Consider the following 25,931-nt stretch of genomic DNA (forward strand, 5'->3'; position numbering starts at 1 on the left):
TATGGGAAATTATTGTTTATTGTTTAAAGTGAAAGTTTAATAAAAATTATATTAAAAAAAAATACACAGAAGTCATGACTGAAAAATGCTTTTGTAAAAATACACTTTATTTTAAAGGGCCACGTGCTAAATTTTACACGTGTGCAATTTTTCACATTTGATGAGAAGCGTGTGCATTTTGTCCCTGGGTATCGTGAAACAGTCCTGCCAACCTAGCAGTTCGAAAGCATGTCAAAGTGCAAGTAGATAAATAGGTACCACTCCGGCAGGAAGGTAAACGGCGTTTCCGTGCGCTGCTCTGGTTCGCCAGAAGCGGCTTAGTCATGCTGGCCACATGACCCAGAAGCTGTACACCGGCTCCCTTGGCCAACCACAACCCCAGAGTCGGTCATGACAGACCTAATGGTCAGGGGTCCCTTTACCTTTTATCATGAACCAGAGTACATAAAATGTAATGCAACCATCTGCACTCAGGTGCAAATTGATTTCATTTTTCTCAGTGCTTTTTCTACTCAACAGGCTAATCTGAATGTGGGTGTTAGAACGATGGCATCTGTTCAGATCACTCCTGTTCTCAGATCCTTTCATCCAGTTCTGGCATTTATTTCTACCTGAATTCTCTCCCAGAACAATGCATGTATTACAGAACCACAGAATTGTAGAGTTGGAAGGGACCGTGGGGGTCATCTAGTCCAACTCCCTGCAATGAAGAAATCCTTTTGCCCAACATGGGGCTCGAACCCACGGCCTTGAGGTTAAGAATCTCTTGCTCTACAAACTGAGCAGAGCAACCAGGCTATAGAGAAGTAAAGGATAAAGCTTTGAAGTAGGAGCTGAAAAATCCCCAGTGAGCAATAAGCCGCTCTAAACTCTCCAGCCTTGGTCTTCTGTGGGCTGTAGCCAATGAGGAACAGCACAGAGCTTAAATGGGCAGGAGTGCACCACAGCAGCTATCACAGGTTCAGTGTTCACTTCCTTCACTCCCTCTGGCAGCCGGAAGGTAAATGCTCTCACGAGGCTGGTAAACAAAACAAAGAGTTCCACCTGTGCTATGTGCTTCCCCAAGCATGCACGGCTTCCTGCAGAAGTAATAAACAGGAGATAATAAGTATCAAGTACCTGCATCACTCATTCTCTCAAGCACCACATAATACTCCATAATTAAGAGTGCATGGTATACATTTGCACATGGCGCGCAACCAAAGCATCTGAAGAACCTATGCAGAAGGGAAGGGAGATGGCGCACATGTCCACACAATGAGATGGAAGTCAGGACCACAAGACCTCAAGGACCGCCTTCCCCATATGAACCAACCCAGGACCTGCGACCATCATCTGAGACTCTTCTTCATGTGCCTCTTCTGAAAGAGGTGCAGAAGATGGCAATACAAGAACAAGCCTAATCTGTGGTGGCTCCCCGCTTGTGGAATGCTCTCCCCAGGGAGGCTTGCCTGATGCCTTCCTTACATATCCTTAGGTGCCGCACAAAATATCTCTCTATAACCAGGCCTTTGGCTGATTAAACATTCTATGGCCTTTAAACCGGGGTGGGTGGGTGGGTGGGTGGTTATTGTTTTGTTTGCAATTATGTTGTGCATTTTTTGTGTTCTTATAATGTAAACCTCTCTGTGATCCTCAGATGAAGGGTGGTAAATAATGAAAAGAAGAAGAAGTGTGCATATGGTTGACACTCAAGCTGCAATCCTGCACCTCTTTTTTGTGGGCAAGCCTAATTGATGTGGAAAGGGATAGCCTAATTTCTGTTGCCTACACTCTGGTATCCTCTAGGTTAGATTCCTGAAACGCATTATACCTGGTGCTGCCTTTGGAGATAGTTTGGAAACTGCAGCTGATACAGAATTCAGAGGCCAGGTAGCTCACCGCAGCAATACAATTTGAAGATATAGTACTAATCCTGACCTGACTACACTGGCTACCTATTCGTTTCTGGACCTAGAAAGCTGTACCACTAATATAGTGGTACCTCGGGTTACAGATGCTTCAGGTTACAGACTCCGCTAACCCAGAAATAGTACCTCGGGTTAAGAACTTTGCTTCAGGATGAGAACAGAAATCATGCGGCGGCAGCAGCAGCGGGAGGCCCCATTAGCTAAAGTGGTGCTTCAGGTTAAGAACAGTTTCAGGTTAAGAACGGACCTCCAGAACGAATTAAGTTCTTAACCCGAGGTACCACTGTACCTCAAAAACTTCCTCTCCCCATATGAACTGACCTGAACCCTGAGATAGTCATCTGAAGCTCTATTCCATGTTTCCCCCTCCGTGGGAGGTCCAGAAGAGGCAACACAAGAATGGGCCTTTTCGGTGGTGACTCCCCACTTGTGGGATTTGCTCCTCAGGGAGGCTCACCTGGCACCACCATTACGTATCTTCAAATGCCAGGCAAAAAGATGTATTTTCTGCTAGGTCTCTGGCTTTTATTTCCCACCACGCTGGAGAAGCCTGTACTTAGAAGAGTCTCGGCAACACTCTTCTATCGAAATTGCTTGGCACGTCGTGTTGCCTGAACAAAGTTAAAAGGCTTGCATTTGATTGCCTCTTGGTTCCTTACTGGTCCTCTGCTAGCAGGTCCGAAAATTTAAAAGGTTACTTTCAAAAGCCTGTTATGGCTTTTCTGCATTTTCTCAGCTCCTCCTTCAAGATTTTGTCCTCATAACAAACACTGCTATTCAATATCGCAGGTCAAGTTTGCAGTTGTGCTTTTTAAAAGTCTGTGCATTTACCTGTCCCAAATGGGAGGAATTCATCTCTCACTATGAATTTCCCATCCTTATCTAGGAAGTGGTTAGGGTTGAACTGGCGAGGTGTCTCCCAAAGCTTGGGATCAAGATTAATAGAGCACAGATCAGGAATCACCAGAGTATTCTGCAAAGAAGAGGAAAGAGGGCTTAGCTATACTTCTTAATATCTTGGTCAGACAGGTATAGGTGGAGAACTCCTACATCAGGCTTTCTCAATCTTGGCCCTCCAGATGTTTTGGCCTACAACTCCCATGATCCCTAGCTAGCAGAACCAGTGGTCAGGGATGATGGGAATTGTAGTCTCAAAACATCTGGAGGGCTGAGGTTGAGGAAGACTGTCCTACACCCAGGCCAGCAAATAGCCTCTTAGGGCAAATGCTAGGACCTCTGGAGCAGTGTCATAGCATGGGTTGCCAGTGCCCGGGACCACGCAAAGGCAGTGGGTGGGAGGGCTCATTCAACTGCCTAACGGCATCCGTATCACCCAGGAGATCACAGCCACAGAGATAAGAAAAGAAGAGGCGCTCTGTTGTCTGGAGAGGTCACTTCCTGGTTCGCATGGAGAAGCCATTTTCAATAGAGTCCAGCAATGAAAGCGCATGGTTGCCTTGAAGCAGCACCGAGTGTTGACATTTTGCACCCCTAACAATTTTGAGCCCAGGACAACAGTCCCTGTGGCCTGCTCCCACACTATGACACTGTTCCGGAAGACCCACCATAACCAACGACACGAGGCTTCTAGGTCCCCTTTATTTTGACCAGGCACAGAAAGGAGCGCTGAGCTCAAGCAACTGGATTTGCCATTGCAGGGTTGTTTTAACTTCCTCACAGTGCAGTCAGTGTTGTGGGAAATGACAGCCACCTGCCTCACAGCCGGAGTGGCTTCCATTAAAATTTTAAATTTAATTAAAATGATTTCCCCTCCACAATGAAATGTACATGTTCTACACACACATATATATAGAAGTTCTGCGATAATGTGGTTAGAGGGACTGAAAGAATTAAATAATAATATAATAAAATATTAAATAAGAACATTATTATTAATTGCCCTGTGGAACGCCCTCCCGTCAGGTATCAAGGAGATAAACAAGCATTTGACATTTAGAAGGCATCTGAAGGCAGCCCTGTATCAGAAAATTTTTAATGTGCTATGTTTTATGGTGTTCTTAATTTTTTGTTGGGAGCTGCCCGGAGAGGCTGGGGCTACTCAATCAGATGGGCAGGATATAAATAATAAAATTATTATTATTAATTACCAGGTATTCACTTCCAATGGACGCCTCTATTTGGCTGTGTTAAAGATCAGGATAGATAAATGGTCACAAATTTATTGACAGCTACCTGTATAACAATTTGTCGCAACAAGGACCCTGAGGGTGGATGATCAAAACCTTTGAAATAGCAAATACGATAAAACTGACGGGTTTCTTCAGAGTAAGAGAAAGAAGCCAACTTCATAATTGTTCCACAGAACAAAGAAATATATTCTTAATGTTGCAATAAAAGCCAAATCAATATTTATACTCCTAGGAATGCTGTAAGTCAAGCAAATTATTATTATTATTATTATTATTATTATTATTATTATTATTATTCCCCAGCCACTCTGGACGGCTCTCAACAGAGGACTAAAAACAAAATAAAACTTCAAACATTAAAAACTTCCCTAAACAGGGCTGTCTTCAGATGTCTTCTAAAAGTCAGATAGTTGTTTATTTCCTTGACACCTGATGGGAGGGTGTTCCACAGGGTGGGTGCCACTACCAAGAAGGCCCTCTGCCTGGTTCCCTCACAGGGAGGGAACCGCCAGAAATCCCTCGGAGGTGGACCTCAGTGTCCGGGCTGAACGATGGGGGTGGAGACGCTCCTTCAGGTATACTGGGCCGAGGCCATTTAGGGCTTTAAAGGTCAACACCAGCACTTTGAATTGTGCTCCAAAACATTCTGGGAGCCAAGGTAGGTCTTTAAGGATATATATATTCAACATTTTCCATCTGCTCACAAAAGGGCTCTTGCACTAGTGAATGGGTGAGTTTCAATGCCACTCAACAGAGGAATTCAACGCAACAATTGCACTAGCTAAAGCTTGTTGCCAAACAATCGTTCAACCTGGGAAAGAGGAGGGTGGTATTAGAAGTCGCTCTGTACCTTTTCAATGAAGTTGCCAAGCACATTCATATCGTCTACACAAACTCTGGGTGCCCCAAATAGTATGACGTTGCTGAAGCGCTGCGTCTCCTTAATCACAGCACTGGTATAGGGCAATCGCTTCCGATCCTCATAGCAGACCAATTTGGAGGGACTGAGAGCACTTCCTAGCTCCTTCTGGACTTGCTCTGGGGGCGGGGGGAAAGGTGTTTCAATTCATAGGTGGGCAGAGGGAAGGTTGTATTTGGGAAGCACTCTTGTCTCAAGGGTCACCAGAGTGCCAGCCACTAAACAGCTGTGAAAGAGAACCCCTTGGCCCCTCCATGGCCCCTTGGCCCTTTATTGCACATTGACGATGATTTGTTCTCACATTGCTATTGGGGCGGTCACACATGATCATGCTTTCTATTATGTCTGTGCCTGCAAATGTTTTGGGGTGGCCATGCTGCTTCATTTCCAATCAGTGCACATCTTCTAACTTCTTCCTGAAATCCCATCAGTTTCTATGTGAAAGTTCTGTCCTGCTTTTTCCCTTATTGGGGAAGCATCAGAGAACAAACTGAAGCAGAATCAATCAACCATGCTCTCAAATAATATATAGGGCTTCCCTCAATTACAACCCCAGAATTTTGTTTTAACATCAGGGCCTGCTTAATGTCATTTGGCAACCTAGCTCAGTATTGTCCACACTGACAGGGAACAGCTCTCCAGGGTTTCAGGGATAGCTCAGCTGGTACAGCATAAGACTCTTAATCTCAGGGTTGTGGGTTCAAGCCCCACACTGGGCACAAGATTCCTGCGTTGCAGGGAGTTGGACTAGACCCTTGCGGTCCCTTCCAACTCTGCAATTCTGATTCTAGACATTCCCAGCCCTAGCCAAGGACTGAACCTGGGACCTTTTGCATGCAAAGCAGAGGCTCTGGCACTGAACTACAGCCTTCGCCCCTCCCAAGCTGTTCTGTACATAAAGATAGAATAAGCATCCTTCACTTGCGCCATACAACCCGCTCTCACCTTGAATATCAGGATGGGCCACCATAAAAAGCAGAGCCCAGGAGAGAGTGGCAACGAGAGTGTCTGTGCCTCCAGCAAACAGGTCAAAGATAACCTGTACCAGGTTGTCTTCATCAAACGTAGTTGTGGAGTCAATTTTCTCCTGTGGATTAGAAGCATGACATTTCAACCCAAGGTACTCAAAAGCTTGGCTCTCTCAGTTGCAACCACTGTGTTGCCTTTGCCCTGTGTGCAGTTCTTGACACTAATTTTTACCTTCTTTGTTGGCTCCATGGAAGGTTTGCCTCACTTCCTAGCTTGCAAGAACACTTGGGGTTTTGTGATTTGGTGGCAGCAGCCAGGATGGTGAGGCTGCACCATGAAGCCCCCCTCCTGCCACTTAGGTGCACCAGTGGGAACACTAGATTCACTCTGTCACTCGGCCTGTGTACCCACAACCTCACCTGTGTCCTGCCCCATCCAGGTAAATGGCAGCAATTTCGGTGTCAGATCCGCAGCCCTGCCCCACAGCCATTCCTGTGATTTGGGAGCCGGTTAAGGCAAGGATGGGAAACAAGGCCTAGGGCCACCTTACCTTGTAGACAACTTAGTGGGGACCACATGCCAGTGGTGGGTGGGGCTGGAATAAAAATTAGTGTGGCCTGGCAAATGAATGGGTATGTTGATAATGGGACTGTGCAGCTGCAGACAGCAAACAAAAGAATTGCATGACTGTATGCGCCACCTGTGTCAAAAATACCTCTGCACACAGAAAAGGAGCATGTCAAGGGAGAAGCCAGACTAAGAACTTTCTCCCTGACAGGCTAGCTTTCTGCAGGTAGAGGATGTTGTTGTTGTTGTTGTTGTTGTTGTTGTTGTTGTTGTTGTTGTTGTTGTAAATCAACATAGTAAGCCATAATTGTAAACAAAACAAGTAACAGCCAGTGGAGAGAGTTCATATCCAGAACATCCAATCTTCAGAAAAAATGCACAATTTAAATAATCCATTTATCACTAATACTGAACCATCAGGGAGTAGTGCATCACTCCCAGTTCAGATCCTTAATGCCTTAATTGACTTCTATCCAAAACGGTACCATATTATTCAATATACTAAACAATGTGGAATGGATGCTGGTGCTGACACACAGGACCAATCCTTGCTTTTATGTAAACTGCTTAGAGATTTGTATTGTGTTAATTTGGTTTGGCTTATTTAAATGCTGCTTTACCACACCGCAAGTGGTATTTATCCGTGGCAGAGGCTTATTCGCCCAGCTGGAAAAGCTTGTCGGAACAAAAATGCCTATAATTATTTCCAGTAGGTGCGGATAACGGCTGCCTGTCAGATCTTGATAGGAATGCAGTTCCACAGAACTAGGGCAACCATGCTAAAAGCTCTGAGTTGCAATGGAGAGGGCCTCGGATCTCTTCGCAACCTTTAGGAAATACTCTCCCATAGACTGCAGTGACCTACTGGCTATATACAAGATAAGGCAGCCTCTCAAGTAACCTAGTCCTGAACTGTATAGGGCTCTAATAGTTCAGTACCACATACCTGCCAACTTTTCTCCAATGAAAATAGGAACACTCTATTCATCATCATCATCATACCCTGCCCATCTGACTGGATTGCGCCAGTCAATCTGGGCGGCTTCCAACATATATAAATAAAATATTAAACACTAAAAATGTTCCCTATACAGGGCTGCCTTCAGATGTCTTCTAAAGGTTATATAATTACTTATCTCCTTAGCCGGGGGCGTTGCATAACTGCATACCTTCCAACATTTCTCTGATGAAACTAGGGACATCCTAAGGAAAAGCGGGACATTCCTGGATCAGATCAAAAACCGGGATGGCTTCTGTAAATCCAGGAATGTCCCTGGAAAATAGGGATACTTGGAGGGTCTGGTAGGAGCACCTTGAACAAGATATTTTCACCGTAACAGGAAATAAACAGGCTATGCTCCATTAGGGAAAGAAAGTCTTGTGTGAGACACAATTTCTTGTTGCAAAGCCACAGCTTCCCAGCCATTTGTGGGCGGCTTTTGGCTCAGTGGTTCATGAGCTGTGCCAAATTCAGGCACTCCAGCAGATACTTACCTTATCTATCTGAGCCAAATAGAGGTGAGTGTAGTCCTTTTGCTCCTGGGAAACCCCAGCTTTCTGGCAATTTTCTACCTCCTTCCTGATAAAAGAATGCATGAATTCACAGGAGGAGATAACCTTTTTGTGAGGCCCGGGAATGTGCCGCATCAGTGACGGGAAAGCGTTGTATAGCTGCAGGAAATGCAAAAGAAAATGTGTGAGTGTTGCTTTGGCAATGTAATCCCTGATCCCCCTGTTTGGGCTTTTGTAAGGAAGAGACCTGGATTCAGGGAAGTCGCAGATGACTCTGGGATTGCGTGCTCATCTCGCTCTATAGGCCGAGGGAGCTGGTGTTTGTCCACAGACAGCTTCCGGCTGCGGCAAGCATGACTAAGCTGTTTCTGGCAAACCAGAGCAGCACACGGAAACGCCATTTACCTTCCCGATGGAGCAGTACCTATTTATCTACTTGTACTTGATGTGCTTTCAAACTGCTAGGTGGGCAAGAGCTGGGACTGAACAACAGTTCACCCCATCGTGGGAATTTGAACCGCCGACCTTCTGATTGGCAAGCCCTAGGCTCTGTGGTTTAGACCACAGCGACACCCGCGTCCCTACAGTGCCAGTAAATGATACATCCAAATAATTCCATACAATATCTTGTGCAAGTCCAGCACAGGCTCAGCATCTTAGAAATGAAATGAACTTATAACCAGAGCTGACAAACATAGCTCTCTCTAACACACAGGCTCCATTAGCCTGCATTCCAGCTCCTTAGGCTATGCAGCTCCTGAAGAGGCGTCTTACTTTTACAGAGCCGGAGAACAAAGATTCGGCCACCACCCTTCCAAGAAGGCGAATTTGCAATTCAGTACCTCTCGTGTGATCTAAAGTTAAAACACCATGTCAGAGCTACCAGAAAACAATAACAATAGTTAATTAGCAACCTATCTAGGCATCTCAGAGAGCTCTTCTTGCTTAAGAGACTCCAAAGGGATTTTCCATTCCAGTGTCAATTAAACAACTGTACTTAACAGAAGGAAGCAATGGAGGCTATACAAGGAAGACATCGGGAACACCTCTGTGGAGAGGGAATCTCACAGCCCAGGGGCTGCCACAGAGAATTCCCACCACCCCAAATGACTGATATGACTAGAGCTAGTAAAGAGGTCACTTGGGAGAACATAAGGGCATCAGAAGAGTCAGGTCAATGGCCCATCTAGTCCAGCAACCTTCTTCTCAGTGTGTTCAACGGGATGCCTACAGGAAGCCCCAAAACTGGGACTGAGTAGCCACCTTATTTTTGTGGTTGTAACCTGTTTTAAATTGTTTTTAATGTTTCGTTTTAATGTTGTGACCTGCCCTGGGACCTTAGGGTGGGTAATCATCATCATCATCATCATCATCATCATCATCATCATCATACAGCAGCTCTTAGGGAAGAGCTATAGCTTAATGGCAGAATGCACCATTTGCATGCAGAATGTGGCAAGTCCCTTCTCCATCACTTCCACTGAAAAAGGACCTCAGTGAGGAGGGATGAGGAAAACCTGGCTTGGCTCTGACTCAACATTGGACATGTTTGTGTGCAGATACAGCATTGTCCTCCTCGGAGCTGGGAGAGCAAGAAGGAACAGGGGATAATTCATTACTCACTATCTCTCCAGCGGTGCCCCTAAATTTTGTAACAGTGCTGATGTGTTCAGTCAGCTCATGTAAGGCCTTCTCGTCCACGGCAACAGGATGTCCAAATGCCAGAGAACAAATCACTTTGGAGACTGAATGCATGATGGGCAGCGAAGGGTCCAGAGGCCGTCCTACAGACAAACAGCCAAGACAATCTCATCAGCATTCATTCCACTGGCCCAGGGCTTTGGAGCAGGGGTTGGCAAGGCTTACCGGGCATGGGCCAGATCACTCCTGCGGAGATCCTCTGTGTGCTGGGCCGGTGCAGCGCAATGCCGGAAATCGTGTCTGCGCATGCTCAGATGCCGGAAATCGCACCTGCGCAGAAGTGATTTTCGGCATCTGGGCATGCGCAGAAGTGATCTCCAGAGCTGCGGAAGAGAGTCCCCGCGGCACGCGGCGCTAGTTTAGCGCAGCACGCAGGGATTCGCCAAGCGGGCAGTTTGGTTCGGGGGTGGCTCATGGACTGGTTAAATGGCCTCTGTGGGCCACTTCCGGCCCATGGGGCTTAGGTTGCCAGCCCCTGCTTTAGAGACATTGGGAGAAAACCACAGATCTACCCAACTCTGAATGTTTCAGAGTATTGTGGCCTCAGAACCAGACATTTCAGGTGCCTCCACTCCAGTCTGTCACTATTTTGCAAAAAATGATTCAAGGGTTTACTGGAGATTCAGGTTTATGCGGTAAGTGAATTAAAATACTCTGTTAACCTATTTCAATAAACACCACTCTTTATATTAAAAAAAGAAGAAAACAACTTTTTTACACTTAGTGGGGGGGGGTGGACAAATCATTAACAAGAAGTGTATAAACAACCCACAGGCAAATCAGAATGAATGATCATTGTCACATAACTGCCCTGCAAAACAATCAGAATGAACACTCATTAACAACTGGCCATATTTTTATGATTGTAAGTTGTTTTTAATTGTTTATAATAGTTTTTTTAATGTTGCAACCCACCTTGGGACCTTAGGATGAGAACGGCAGGCCATAAATAAATACCTAATGGGAAGGAGAAGAAGGGGGAAGGGGGAAGAGGAGGAGGAGGAGGAGGAAGAAGAAGAACTGTATAGTTTGAAGGGAATGCAGGAATATTTTGCCCTACATGAGGCTCAGACCCACCACCCTGAGATTAAGAATCTCATGCTCTACCATCTCTTTTTAAAAGAATATTAATATTTATTGGTTTAAAATCAACACATACACACAAAGAACATTTAGGGGAAAAGCAAAGAAGAAAACAAAAATAAAACAGACAAAGAAATAGCAAAATTATACAAAATTTGCTTTATAAAGGTTAGAAAGGAAAGGAGGATTCCACATGCGGCTTTCACGTTGCATAGTTCCTGTCCATTCGTGGCTGTCTTTGAATACAAGTGAACTGACCGTCCTGCGGACGCTTTCCACTTGCAGCTCTCCTGTGCTGCACTTCACGTCCAGCAGTTGCTGCCTCTTGATAGATTTCAGCTGAGCTGTGACTTTAAATGCTTGCAAGCCGCCCTGAGCGGAGCAGGGGGAGGGGGCAGGGCCTTGCAAAGGAAAAGCAGGATTGAAAGGCGCAAGTCAGAAGGAAAGGAAATTAAAATAAAGAGCGGAAGAGCCTGGGCGGCAAGCTGACCGGCAAAAGGGCGGCAAGCTGACCGGCAAAAGGAGGCAAAAGCCTACAGCACCCGGTATTCCCAGGCGGTCTCCCATCCAAGTACTAACCAGGCCTGACCCTGCTTAGCTTCCGAGATCAGACGAGATCGGGCGTGTTCAGGGTAGTATGGCCGTAGACGCTGTACCAGCCTCCAAACCCAGCCTTTAAGTAAGAGCGCAGGGAGAGTCCTTTCCCTTTCTGAAAAACAAATCTTCAGGCAATGGCCACAATTCATTGCATTCAAGGGCAGTTAGCCCTTCTCTCTCTTTCGTCACAAGCACACACTTGCATTGAAAAAGTATACAATACATCTTTTACAAACAAACAAGCAAAGATTTGTAACACTGCTTCACCAATACACAAAAATATTTCAACTTCCGACCTCCTTGATATGGGTCCTTGTTTCCTCAATTCCTTGCCTCTGATATTCCAACAAATTTGATCTGTACTAAATCTTGTTTGTATTCTTTTTACCTTATTTCCATTTGAGAGTTATTCGAAGCATTCTAAAGCTTTTATATGGGGCCATGGTTCTTTTAGATATTGTCTATACATCTCCCCTTCATGGATCCCCTTCATGGATCACTGCCTTGCCGTGGCGAAAGGGCTTGAAGAACTCAGAGAAGCTATGAGCTATGCCGTGCAGGGCCACCCAAGATGGACAGGTCATAGTGGAGAGTTTTGACCAAACGTGATCCACGTGGAGCAGGAACTGGCAAGCCACTCCAGTATTCCTGCCAAGAAAACTCCATGGACAAAGACAAAAGGCATATAAAAGTTATGACGCTGGAAGATGAGCCCCTCAGGTCGGAAGGCGTCCAACATGCTACTGGGGAAGAGCGGAGGGCAAGTACAAGTAGATCCAGAGCTGATGAAGCGGCTGGGCCAAAGCCGAAAGGACGCTCAGTTGAGGATATGCCTGGAAGCGAAAGGAAAGTCCAATGCTGTAAAGAAAAATATTGCATAGGAACCTGGAATGTAAGAACCATGAACATGGGTAAGTTGGAGGTGGTCAAAAATGAGATGGCAAGAATAAATATTGACATCCTGGGCATCAGTGAACTAAAATGGACGGGAATGGGTGAATTCAGTTCGGATGACCATCATATCTACTACTGTGGGCAAGAATCCCGTAAAAGAAATGGAGTGGCCCTCATAGTCAACAAAAGAGTGGCAAAAGCTGTATTGGGATGCAATCTCAAAAATGATAGAATGATCTCGATACGAATCCAAGGCAGACCTTTTAACATCACAGTAATCCAAGTTTATGCACCAACCACTGGTGCTGAAGAAACTGAAATTGACCAATTCTATGAAGACTTACAACACCTTATAGAAGTGACACCAAAGAAGGATGTTCTTCTCATTATAGGGGATTGGAATGCTAAAGTAGGGAGTCAAGAGATAAAAGGAACAACTGGCAAGTTTGGCCTTGGAGTTCAAAATGAAGCAGGGCAAAGGCTAATAGAGTTCTGCCAAGAGAACAAGCTGGTCATCACAAACACTCTTTTCCAACAACACAAGAGACGATTCTACACATGGACATCACCGGATGGACAGCATCAAAATCAGATTGATTATATTCTCTGCAGCCAAAGATGGAGAAGCTCTATACAGTCAGCAAAAACAAGACCTGGAGCTGACTGTGGCTCAGATCATCAGCTTCTTATAGCAAAATTCAAGCTTAAACTGAAGAAAGTAGGAAAAACCACTGGGCCGGTAAGATACAATCTAAGTGAAATCCCTTATGAATACACAGTGGAAGTGAGGAACAGGTTTAAGGATTTAGATTTGGTGGACAGAGTGCCTGAAGAACTATGGATGGAGGCTCGCAACATTATATAGGAGGCAGCAGCTAAAACCATCCCAATGAAAAGGAAATGCAAGAAAGCAAAGTGGCTGTCCAACGAGGCCTTACAAATAGCAGGGGAGAGAAGGCAAGCAAAATGCGAGGGAGATAGTGAAAGATACAGGAAATTGAATGCAGATTTCCAAAAAATAGCAAGGAGAGACAAGAAGGCCTTCTTAAGCTAGCAATGCAAAGAAATAGAGGAAAACAACAGAATGGGAAGAACCAGAGATCTGTTCAAGAAAATTGGAGATATGAAAGGAACATTTCGTACAAAGATTACCATAATAAAGGACAAAAGTGGTAAGGACCGAACAGAAGCAGAAGACATCAAGAAGAGGTGGCAAGAATACACAGAGAAATTATACCAGAAAGATATGGATGGCTCATACACCCCAGGTGGTGTGGTTGCTGTCCTTGAGCCAGACATCCTGGAGGGTGAAGTCAAATGGGCCTTAGAAAGCACTGCAAATAACAAGACCAGTGGAAGTGATGGTATTCCAGCTGAACTATTTAAAATTTTAAAAGATGGTGCTGTTAAGGTGCTACACTCAATATGCCAGCAAGTTTGGAAAACTCAGCAGTGGCCAGAGGATTGGAGAAGATCAGTCTACATCCCAATTCCAAAGAAGGGCAGTGCCAAAGAATGCTCCAACTACCGCACAATTGCACTCATTTCACACGCTAGCAAGGTTATGCTTAAAATTCTACAAGGAAGGCTCAAGCAGTATGTGGACCGAGAACTCCCAGAAGTGCAAGCTGGATTTAGAAGAGGCAGAGGAACCAGAGACCAAATTGCAAACATGCGCTGGATTATGGAGAAAGCTAGAGAGTTCCAGAAAGACATCTACTTCTGCTTCATTGACTATGCAAAAGCCTTTGACTGTGTCGACCATGGCAAACTATGGCAAGTTCTTAAAGAAATGGGAGTGCCTGATCACCTCATCTGTCTCCTGAGAAATCTCTATGTGGGACAAGAAGCTACAGTTAGAACTGGATATGGAACAACTGATTGGTTCAAAGCTACAAACATGAGTCTGACCAAACGGCGGGAGGCAGTGGAAGACAGAAGTGCCTGGCGTGCTCTGGTCCATGGGGTCACGAAGAGTCGGACACGACTAAACGACTAAACAACAACATACATCTCCCACTCCTCTTTAAACTTTTGGGTCGATCAATCTCTATTTTTTCCCATCATATATGCTAATTCCATGTATTCTAACAGTTTTACTTACCACTCCTCTTTTGATGGAATTTGATCTCCCTTCCACCCCTTGGCAACCAGCATCCTTGCTGCCGTTGTAGCATATAAAAAGATTATACTTTTCTTTCTTGGGATATCTGGTGCCATTATACCTACGAGGAAGGCTTCTGGTCTTTTGTTAAACATTATCTTGAACAATTTTTAAAATTCATTATATATGAGGTCCCACATGTGGTATAATGTTCCCTCTAATTCTCTGCACCTGCACCTCCAGCATAAATTCAAGTTGATTCTATATGTTTTTGATAGTTCACTGTGGTTGATGTACCAACTGATCTATCTCAATAGGGCTAACCACCATGTGAGCTTTGGGCAACCAAATCAGGATACAGTCATACCTCGGGTTACAGACACTTCAGGTTGAGTTTCTTCGGGTTATGGACCGCTGAAACCCAGAAGTACTGGAACGGGTTACTTCCGGGTTTCGGCAGTTGCGCATGCGCAGAAGCGCTAAATCATGCTTTGCACATGTGCAGACGTGCCAAACCATAACCTGTGCGTGCACAGGCACACCGCTGCAGGTTGCGAATGTGCATCCCACATGGATCATGTTCGCAACCCGAACATCCACTGTACTCAGTAACAGGCGATCCAGAGCAGCACACGGAAACGCAGTTTACCTTCCCACCGGAGCGGTACCTATTTATCTACTTGCACTTTGACGCGCTTTTGAACTGCTAGCTTGGTAGGAGCAGGGACCAAGCAACAGGAGCTCACCCAGTCGTGGGGATTCGAACCACCAACCTTCTGATTGGCAAGCCCTAGGCTCTGTGGTTTAGACCATAGCGCCATCCGCATCCCATTGAAGGGCTACCTCATCCCAATTAAAGATAAAGAGCCAAAAGAAAGGAGAGCTGGGGTCCTGAAATTACTCATCAGATACATCTGAACAGCAGACTAAATAGGCATCCTGGCCACCTGGTCATAGTCTTCTCCCAATGTGTTGAGATGAGTGGTGTTTCAATTATAGACATTATTTATTGATTTGCATTTGCATATCCATTATTATATGGAGATTTTATGCAAATTAGTGTTCTTCTTTCCCTTTCTTTTTTTGGCAATGCATACCGTTGTGTTCCGTTTGCATGACGCCCAACTCTCTTCTAATTCCTGGGTTCATGGATCCAGCAATGCATAAATTTTAACCCTTGTGGATTCCATGGTTGTACTAGTCAGGCAAGTTTCTTTGACCCTTAATCTCAAGGTCATGTGTTCATGCCCCATGTTGGGCAAAAGATTCCTGCATTGCAGGGGTTGGACTAGATGACACTTGTGGCCCCTTCCAATGCTACAGTTTTATGATTCTATGGTGGCCACAGTTGCCACCTAAGTACCATAGTTCATATAGCAAAAGAAAAGAACTTGCTCTGGACTTCCAGTTGGCCGTGTGATTAATGGCGGATGAGAGCTCTTTCATCTGAAAGAGCCCTTGTGCTTTGAAGATAGGGGTGACCGCGAGAGCGTTGCGGAGCCCTGAAAAAACCTTGGATCGAGCGTTCTGAGGACCTGGTGTTCCAGCGGGTACCCCTTGCAACTCCCCTGCTCCCCAGTAAGCTCTAATAAGAGCCCTGAGAGTGAGCGGGGTTGGAGATGCGGGTACTGTGGAATCTACTCGCTTTCTTCATTGCGCGAAGCTCCGAAGTCCAGCAATCGTGAGCAACCAATTTCTCTGACCAAATTATAAAAGATTGGACAATAGTGAGTAAAAAAAGGCTTTAAATTTGGACAATTAATTGGACTGGAAGGGATTTAAATTACGGAAGTCGATCCCTTTCCACTGAAGTGAAAGCAGTTGTTGCTTTTTAAAACTTCTAAGGAAACTTTCTAAACCCCTCATTCTGAGGGGGGAAGGGGGCAGAATCTGACTGAATTGAGAGACCCTGCATAAGATAGACAGATTGTGTGTGAGCTGAGAGAGAAGCAGGCAGAAGCCAGATTGAGAGAGCCATGCTTGATTACTGCTGGAATCCAAGGCTGTGACTCTCGAGAAAGCAAGATCTTTTGGGGTGTTAATGCTCTGAGCCCCTCCATCTTTGGCTCAGGTTGCCTATAGGTGTAAATAAACCATATATCCTCAAGACACCACAGTCTCCGGATTCCCTCATTCCAAGGAAACCGAACCCTGGGTAAGCGTCTGGAACCCCTGGAATCTCTCACCAATAGGAGATTTGGGGTGGCCTGCAACAGTACCCCAGATGAGCATCTGGCTGCCCTATAGAGGCCTGTGATCTGATGAAGCAGGACTCATCATATATTTATATATCTCAGGATTAAAATTGTAAAGCAGAGTTCCAAGCACGGGTCTTCTGCTATGAGCCTGGAAGACAGTTACCTGCTTAGAAGCATCTATTTCACTTTAAGGACAGATCTGAGGATGTGTTCAAGCTTCATTGATGGGTTGGAATGAAGTGCCAGGAATCACCATTTCTGCTGAGCAAAATTCCTGCAGCTGTTGCATTATAATAGGTAGGCTAGCTAGCCAGCAGCTGCAGATCAACAAGTACAAACACCTAATTTTTCAGCCATCGCTTACGTACCTTTTTCCCGTGCAAAGGCCTCCACGAGTTGAGCAGCTTCCTCTTCTATTTGATGCTCCAGAGACATCTTTATTTGCCCCATCTTCTGCAGGGTAGATCGTGCAAAATGCCTCTGCTGCTTCCAGGTTTTGCCATTGGAGAACATAATACCTGCAATGTTTTTTTTTAAAAAAACAACAACCCAGTGTCGGGTGGTTCTTGGTTAGGTGGACCACAGCTAGAGGCGAATGAATCAATACAGTTCTTTTTTTTTTTTTTATAATAATTTTTTATTAATTTTCCACACAGATAATAAACAGCAATATAACACAATATAACTTCATACTCATCGGTTCATAACCTTTTTTCTTTGACTTCCCCATACCTCCCCATCCCTGCATCCTTGTTTAATAATTCTTTAGCAACCCTTAAGTCCATTGTCTTAATTCCTTTTCATAAATATTTCTTAAATTTTTTTTTTTTTGTTTACTGCTGCAATTCTTTACTTCTTACCCCCTGACATCTTAACATTCCTCAATTTTACAATTATTTTTGAGATATATTTTGAAATTCTTCCAGTCCTCTTCCACTGTCTCTTTCCCCTGGTCCCGGATTCTGCCCGTCATCTCGGCCAGTCCCATAAAATCAATCACCTTTGTTTGCCATTCTTCCAGAGTAGGTAATTCTTGCGTCTTCCAATACTTTGCCAGTAGAATTCTTGCTGCTGTAGTGGCATACATAAAGAAAGTCCTGTCCTTTCTTAACACCACTTGGCCCACCATACCCAAAAGGAAAGCCTCTGGTTTCTTAGGAAAAGTCCACTTAAGGACCTTCTTAATTTCATTATAGATCATTTCCCAGAAAGCTTTAACCTTTGGGCAGGTCCACCAAAGGTGGTAGAAAGTGCCTTCAGTCTCATTACATTTCCAACACTTATTATTAGGCAAATGATAAATCTTTGCTAGCTTGACTGGGGTCATGTACCACCGGTAGATCATTTTCATAATATTTTCTTTTAAAGCATTACATGCAGTAAATTTAATACCGGTGGTCCATAATTGTTCCCAGTCAGCAAACATGATATCATGACCTATATCTTGTGCCCATTTGATCATAGCTGATTTCACCGTTTCATCCTGTGTATTCCATTTTAACAGCAAGTTATACATTCTTGATAAATTCTTAGTATTGGGTTCCAACAATTCTGTTTCTAATTTTGACTTCTCTTTCTGAAATCCTATTTTCCTGTCCTGTTTAAACGTCTCATTTATCTGATAGTAATGCAACCAATCTCGAACCTTAGGTTTTAGTTTCTCATAACTCTGAAGTTTCACCCTTTCACCATCGTATTCTATGATCTCATGATATTTTGGCCATTTAGAATGAATCAATACAGTTCTACCTTGGAAGTCGAACAGAATCTGTTCCAGAAATTTGTTCGACTTCCGAAAAAATTTGACTTTCAAAGCGCGGCTTCTGATTGACTGCTGTGGTGTCGGCAGTGGGGAGAGCGATCCCCTGTGCACTGCGGCAGTGGCAGTGTGATTCCCCGCGCACTGCATCAGCGGCGGGGTAGGCAATCTGCTGTGCACTGTGTCAGCAGCACCAGCCACTGCGCATGGGGGGGGCAAGCCCCCTGCGGTGTGCCTTTTTGTTACCCCCCTCAGGGATGGCACCTGGAGAGCACTGCCCCCACCTCCCCCCCTTCCTACGCCCCTGCCTCCAACAGACACAGCAGCCCAGGTGCCCTGCAAGCCCAGCGCCACTCGCAGGAGCAGCACAGAGGCTGGCACACAGCCAATGCATCCCCCTCAGCTACCCTCAGCTGAAGGGCACCTGAGAAGGATGCAATCGCATCGGCGGAGCATGCTCCACCACTGGTAAGAGTTTCTAAATTATTTGATGGCTTGCTAAAGCCACACAGCCTAGGCTTGGAGCAACCACCCCAGACATCCTTCCTGGTAGGGTTCACATGGTGGAAAGAGAAAACAAAGAGATTGGTAACCCTTCCTCCCACCTAGCTCAGCCTGGCAGGACAGCTTACTCTATGGTCTTAACCCCTTAAAGCATTAATTAGAGCTAAGCATGTTGGTTATATGAAGCTGGATATATCCCACACTTTCCATGCTGGCTGAGGAAAAGAAAGGAAAAGACCCCTCCCCACATTCCAAATAAAAATGGCTGACTGCAACAACTTACCCTTTTCATTGCCCAGAATTTTAAAAACAGGGAACATTGGTTGTCCAGACAATGCTTCTGGGTTGTCCGTTAGACTATCATCAACAGCTTCAAACCCAGACAATACAATCACAGGAGTATGTCCTATCCATAACGTGAAAATGTTTCCATAACTGTTTGCAAGCTGTAAGTGGAGTCAAAGCAAACAAAACAAATGTTATGCTCAGGGCCAAGCTAGTTGATATGCAGATTGTATAACAGCATACAATGTATTTATTATTATTATTATTTATTAAATTTATTACTACTACTATATTGCAGTTGGATCAGGACCACAGTGTATGGGGAGGGAGGTCTTTGGTTCTGGGGAAAATACCCACTTCCCCTCCAATCCCATGGAAAAGCTGCAATGGCTCCTGGGATTGGTGGAGTTGAGACTCTTGTGGAATTGTTAGGCGAAATTTTGATGCCTGAAGCATGTGTTTGTGACCGGAATCTCCCTTGCATGTAGAAGGACCCAAGCTCAGTCTCCACTGACATCTCCAGGATGGGCTGGGAGAGGCCCACTGTCTGAAACCCTGGAGAATCCCTGCCGGTCATTGTAGACAATATTGAGCTAGCTGGACCAATGGTCTGGCTTGGTACAGGGCCGCTTCCTGTGTCCCTGTGCTTAACAGTGGATTTGCACTGGGGATTCTTCCTGAAAAGAGCTTCCAGTCTGGAATGCCTGCAGGAGCCCAAATTCTCAGCATTTTAGGAAAACTCCTGCACCCGAAGAAAAAAAAAATGTCAGCTCGGGGCTTAACCTTGCTTAAGCAGCCAGGCAATGCAATCCACACTTCACCCCTCCCTGTTTAAACCCTTCCGCAGGGATGGAAAGAGGCAGTTTGTTGTGAAGAGGCAAGCTGGGAGAGGGTTTAAGACCACCACCACCATCCTGCTACAATTCTGCTTCTGCATTCCAAATCAGTGTTGTAATATACAGTTACTAACTCACACAAAGGGGACGCAGGTGGCGCTGTGGGTTAAAGCCTCAGCGCCTAGGACTTGCCGATCGAAAGGTCGGCGGTTCGAATCCCTGCGGCGGGGTGCGCTCCCGCTGCTCGGTCCCAGCGCCTGCCAACCTAGCAGTTCGAAAGCACCTCCGGGTGCAAGTAGATAAATAGGGACCGCTTACCAGCGGGAAGGTAAACGGCGTTTCCGTGTGCGGCTCTGGCTCGCCAGAGCAGCGATGTCACGCTGGCCACGTGACCCGGAAGTGTCTCCGGACAGCGCTGGCCCCTGGCCTCTTAAGTGAGATGGGCGCACAACCCCAGAGTCTGTCAAGACTGGCCCGTACGGGCAGGGGTACCTTTACCTTTACCTTTTTAACTCACACAAAAGGGTTAACCTGCACCCTGAGCTCAGAATACCATGGGTGGGACTTAGCAAGCTGTCAACAGCCTTTGCTTCCTCTCTCCCCCATTTTCTCTCTGTTCTTCCTTAAAAAAGCAGCAGCCAAGCAATGATTCCCAGCTACAAGAAGAAAAAAATGTGAAAATCTATTTAAGACGAGATTCTCATAGCCTGCAGACTGCATCTTGTCAGGAGGTCTGTTCCACACAGTGTAGGAGTTGGGTCTCCATTTCTGTGGCATCTTGGGGGACATTGCAGATTACATGGCCGATATCCCACACCTTCTAGTGCATCTTCCCCTCGCTTGCTCATCACAACATGGGTTTTGTTGCACACGATCTAGTCAATCAGGTTGCAATTGTGCAACGTGAATTTGCAGGTATGTAGCTGAACTCCATCCAAAAATAGCAAGAATCTGGAAGTACCCGTAGGTTCCTCACCCCCACCTCCACTTTTTGTATAATTGTTTAGATAATTTATACCCCACCCTTTGTCAGAAGATCTCAGAGCAGGGTATAACTTCAAGCCTAGTCAGAAGAACGTGCCATTCTCCAGGCACCCGGCTTGGATTACTTGTTGACCTCCCTGTCAGCGACTCCCAGCAGGAGACAGGTGAGGTCTCTATCGGCGATCCTCCTCAAACGTGAGAAGAACACACCACTCTTCCCTCCTCCCTGTCTTCCCCAGGAGGGGGAAAGAGACAGACAGAAACGTATTTACATGCCTTTATTTCTGTCTATGCAGCAGTACAGAGAAACATGTCTGCACTCTCCAAACACCAACAGCAGAGAGAGAAAACTCCACCCCTGTACTCCCAGTACATGTCAGGTGTACACTGAGCTAACATCCGGTGCTCAGTACAGTGAATAGACTGTCCCTTTGCTCCCACGGTACAGTCCCAAACATCAACATCCTGTTTGGCTTTCCAGCCAGCTGCAGCTCGCTGCATTGCTCCTTTTTCGTAACACAAAACACCACAATCAAACTGAGGGATAGCTCAGACGGTAGACTCTTAATCTCAGAGTCATGGTTTCAAACCCCACGTTGGGCAAAGGTTTCTTGCATTGCAGGGGGTTGGACTAGATGTCCCTCGTGTTCCCTTCAAACTCTACAGTTCACCGATTCTGTGATTTTATGATTATTTAATTATTTCCTTTTTATTCTAAGATTGATACTTCCAATGCATGCTTAACCATCCGTCGCCTGCTACTGTTTGGCAAGCCCTCTTCTCAGCTCTGCCTCTTCTTTTTCTCTTTCAGCTGGTAGGTTGTTTGTTTGCTTGTTTGTTTAGAACAGAAGTGGGAATAAGGTAGACTGGGATCACGTGGTAGATCTTGGAGGGATTCGCACTAAAGCAGCAAGGCTTTCCGATCCCCTGCTGCTTCAAAGTAAGAAGAGCAAAATGACTTTTCCCACCCGACGGCACAATCCTAAGGAAAAATCTGCTAGGGATGAGCTGTTAGGATCCAGTAGATCTCCAACTGAGCTAAGAGGTTTCTGGCTCAGCAGGGCCATGCCAGCTTAAATCCCCCATCCTGGTTGAGCTGCAGATATGTCAGCCTACGTCCTTCATCCAGGTTTAGCTGGGGCTCAGTTGGTTGAGCAGATCTTAAGCCAGTGTCAATCCTGGAAAGGGGGCATTCTGGGGGAGTGCCAAAAGTGGAAACAGAACAGGTGGGGCAGGGAAACTTAGGCTGGATCCAACATATTATTATTATTATTATTATTATTATTATTATTATTATTATTATTATGGGGGCCCTGTAAACATACACATCAAGTGTCAAAATCCAGGGGAAGGAGTTGCATTCTCTGAAAGCTGCGTAATGAAGGTGCCAGGTACACCTCTTTGGAAGGGTGGAGTTCACAGCTTTGGGGCTGCCACTGAGAATGCCCTGTGGGCCAAAATGGCGTCCGGCACGTTTCCTTGCTGCATCACTGGCTGTCCGTGCCGGTCAAACACTTCTTCCAGCTTTCTTAGCTCTCTTAGCAGAGTTTACGCAGTGGGGAAAGCTGTTGCTTTGTGTCGGTAATAAATCAAGCTGCAAAGCAGGCTTTTCTCTTATCTCCAATAGTCTTTAATGAGTAGAATAACATCATCAATCAGCCCGGCGAGTTGGCTGCCATCCCTCCGCTTTCTCCGTCAAAAGCGAAAGAAGAAGGACACACAGAGAAACACTCCCCTATGTGAATATAGCCACGCCTCAGAATGTGAGACGTCACTCAGAACTGCTTAACCCTGTAAGTTCTGATTCTCCTCACATGCCCTCTCCCCAGCCACCAACCACCAAGCCTCTGAGGGCCTCCTCTGCCGATCTCAGCAGCTGAGAGGGTCTGTAGGGAAGGTGGTAGCAAAGAGAAGTCCAGAATCAGAGGCAGAAGCTGGAGCAGGAGGGTGAGAGGAGAGAAGCCCAGAGGCAGAGATGAGTCAGGCTGGTGAAGAGCCACAAATGTCTCCCCTTCCTGCTGCTCCCCTCCCCCTCTGATCTCCCAGAACCAGAAGAGGCGTGAAAAGAGCGGAGAATAGGTTGGCGGCACGCAGGCAGACACAGTCTCTGATTGCTTGGGGAAAGCCCTGGAGAGGAAGGGACTTAGGCAGCTATGGGGAGGCAGGGACATTCAGTCTTGGCAACTGACATTTAAGGAGTAGGACCGCCAGGAAGGAGCTGCTGTGGTTGTTAGGCCTGACACTCAACCAACTCTGTGGAGATCGTGTTTTTGCTAATGAAGAGTTAACTCCAGCTTTGAACTGTGTGATTATGGACCAGCATGCTCCTGTGACAACCCTATAGGATTTACACCCACATTGTAAGTCCAATTAAACACAAACCAATTTCAGTGTTGGATTAGGGCATCACCATATAGGCAGTCCACTGGGGCAAGTGGGGCACTGGTCTGCCAACCTCAGTTTGCCCTCAAGCGCCACCACCTGCCCATCTTGTGTAGAACCTGTCCACTGCTTGTTGGCTCCTTACTCCATGGTTGTACTCACTACAGTTGCCTTTGTGGGCAACGCCACAGGACCAGAGCAAACTGGCTTGACTTATTTATTTATTTATTTATTTCCTTTATATTCCACCTTTCTTCTCAAGGTGGTGTACCTGGTTCTCCCTTTCTCTGTTTTATTAGTTCCCAATGGGCACCAGCAACCACTGCATAGGGGGCATTTTCCTGCCCTGTTCACCCGCATACCTAGTGGGGGCAAGAAAAGGCCCAGCTAGATGATGTCACATGTTGACACTGCATTACATGTTACTGGAAAGAGTTGAGACAAGGACAGGAAGGAGCAGTAACGCAGTGTTTGCTGCAGTGCCCTGATTCCACCCTCAGACACACTCCCACAGCTCCCTGAAGCTCCGTGAAGGAGCCATCATCTCATTGAGGACCACCACAAAGCAAGTGGCATATTAAACAACACATGATAAAACTCGCTGTGCTGTCCTGGTCTTTCAGGGTGAGTTTCCCACCCACCTCCCCAGCTATGCTGTTGTTGTTTCAGCTGCTATTATCATTTAGAAAAATACCTTCATCAAAGTATCCTGACGAACCTTCCAGCCAACTCTCCACAGGCTTCCGATGAGAGGGAACGGAAGAGGTCCTGGGGGGAGGCGTCGGTGTTTCCAAAGGAGCTTTACAAACTGCACAGTCAGACAACAGATGAGCACAGCAACCAGAACTTCACTTGGCCCCATGTTTACCTGACTGTTCTCTCTGAGTTAGATGAATGACTTTGTTCTGGGCTGACTTCCTGGTTCCTCTCAAAAGACTCGGTGCTCCCAGCCCATCCTTTTTTATACCATTCCATCACATCATACGGAGAGATGCTGCCCAGAGATACGCTATAATTAAGCAGGGAAGAATTATGCAGTCATTTCAGGCACATTTATAGCCTAGGAATGTGGCTGTCCTCTTTTGGCACGTGAGGTGTGAATATTCAAGATGCTCAGATAAAGGAAGAAAGGTCTTAATTGTCATCAGACCCTCCGCACCCACACAGTTTAAAAGGCCACTGAACATTTAATTGGCCAAAAACCTGGGACAAGAGGAAAGTTTTCACCTGATGCCTAAAGATATGCAAAGATATGCAATGACAGCCTCCCTGGGGAGAACATTCTGCAAATGGAGCCACCACAGAAAAGGCCCGCTCCCATGTTGCCACCCTCTGGACCATACCCTCCAGCATGTTGAGGCTGAAAACCATACCTTCTTGTGTTCCCACACAAGTAATGTGACCTGTGTGAGGTAACAGAGCCCCAAAACAAACTTTTTTTACTCTGGCTCTTGGGCATTTTGACCCAAAACCTGTGTTTTGGGGGGGTGCAGCTCCTAAAAATGGGATGCCTCGATTTAATCAGGACAGTTGAAGGGTATGCTGGACCTTTTGTGGGGTAGGCACATGAAGAAGGGCCTCACATTGTGATTGCAGGGTCTGGGTTTGTTCACATGGGTAGAGGCAGTCCTTGAGGCATTGTGCCCCTGAGCCCTGCCCTAAACTGGATTGGAGGCAGTGGGAGAGAACCAAAGCCATGGCTTTGGATATTCTCACAGAGATCAGGTTGGTCTATCTCTATTTCAAGACAAAACACCTTCCCCTCCCACTTCTTTCTCTGCTACACTTTGATGACATCACCTCCAGCCAGCAGAGCGAGGCAACTACATAGTGCTTCACAGATGGCTTTTGCCTTCCAGAAGAGCCCATCCATGGAGAAACATCTCCTTAGCAAAAGAAGGGTGGCTGACCTTTGCCAGACCTTGAAGAAGGAGAAGGAGAAGGAGAAGGAGAAGGAGGAGGAGGAGGAGGGGGAGGAGGGGGAGGAGGAGGAGGAGGAGGAGGAGGAGAAGAAGAAGAAGAAGAAGAAGAAGAAGAAGAAGAAGAAGAAGAAGAAGAAGAAGAAGAAGAAGAAGAAGTTTATTATTTATACCCCACCCACTTGGCTGGGTTTCCCCAGCCACTCCTGGCGGCTCCCAACTGAATATTAAAAACAGGGGGAAAAATTCAAACATTAAAAACTTCCCTAAACAGGGTTGCCTTCAGATGTCTTCTAAAAGTCAGATAGTTGTTTATTTCCTTGACATCTAATGGGAGCGCGTTCTACAGGGCGGGCGCCACCACCGAGAAGGCTCTCTGCCTGGTTTCCTGTAACCTCACTTCTCGCAGGGAGGGAAGGCCCTCGGCACTGGACCTCAGTGTCTGGGCAGAACGATGGGGGTGGATATGCTCCTTCAGGTATACTGGGCCAAGGCCATTTAGGGCTTTATAGGTCAGCACCAACACTTTGAACAGTCCCTGTCCATTCTGCTTGTTCCATCATGCTTTTGCTGACCAAAACTCAGTCTTACCATCAAGAATTACATGGCTGTAGGGGATCCCTGCACAGCATAGCTCATAGCTTCTCTGAGTTATTCA

At 46.0% G+C, this 25,931-nt stretch overlaps 1 protein-coding gene across 4 annotated transcripts; it reads right to left on the reverse strand.

Annotated features, from left to right (window-relative positions):
• LOC307217039 (cytochrome P450 2J5-like) lies at nt 1–25,272 on the reverse strand. Of its 4 annotated transcripts, none has more exons than XM_079978049.1 (10): nt 24,049–25,272; nt 20,542–20,644; nt 19,151–19,313; nt 16,973–17,122; nt 9,651–9,811; nt 8,010–8,186; nt 5,925–6,066; nt 4,911–5,098; nt 2,742–2,883; nt 1–1,079 (listed from the first exon to the last, which is right to left on the reverse strand). In XM_079978049.1, exons 2-10 carry the CDS (start codon nt 20,542–20,544, stop codon nt 865–867), a joined length of 1,341 nt encoding a protein of 446 aa, XP_079834175.1. In that variant the 5' UTR covers nt 20,545–20,644; nt 24,049–25,272; the 3' UTR covers nt 1–864. The 4 variants fall into 4 exon arrangements, with proteins under 4 accessions (XP_079834175.1, XP_079834177.1, XP_079834174.1 ...); XM_079978051.1 differs by having other exon boundaries at nt 20,506–20,644; XM_079978048.1 differs by lacking the exon at nt 20,542–20,644.
• Nucleotides 25,273–25,931: the final 659 nt, after the last annotated feature.

The sequence above is a fragment of the Podarcis cretensis genome (assembly GCF_951804945.1).
Source record: "Podarcis cretensis genome assembly, chromosome: 5".
Classification (NCBI taxonomy): Eukaryota; Metazoa; Chordata; class Lepidosauria; order Squamata; family Lacertidae; genus Podarcis; species Podarcis cretensis.

Bases quoted from the DNA above. Each gene is read 5' to 3' on its own strand.
- LOC307217039 (XM_079978048.1), bottom strand. From the start codon at position 24,216: ATGGGGCCAAGTGAAGTTCTGGTTGCTGTGCTCATCTGTTGTCTGACT. The intron at 19,314-24,048 runs GTATTTTTCTAA...CTCCACTTACAG, and splicing joins GTCAGGATACTTTGATGAAG to CTTGCAAACAGTTATGGAAA. The intron at 6,067-8,009 runs GTAAGTATCTGC...TCTAATCCACAG, and splicing joins ATTTGGCTCAGATAGATAAG to GAGAAAATTGACTCCACAAC.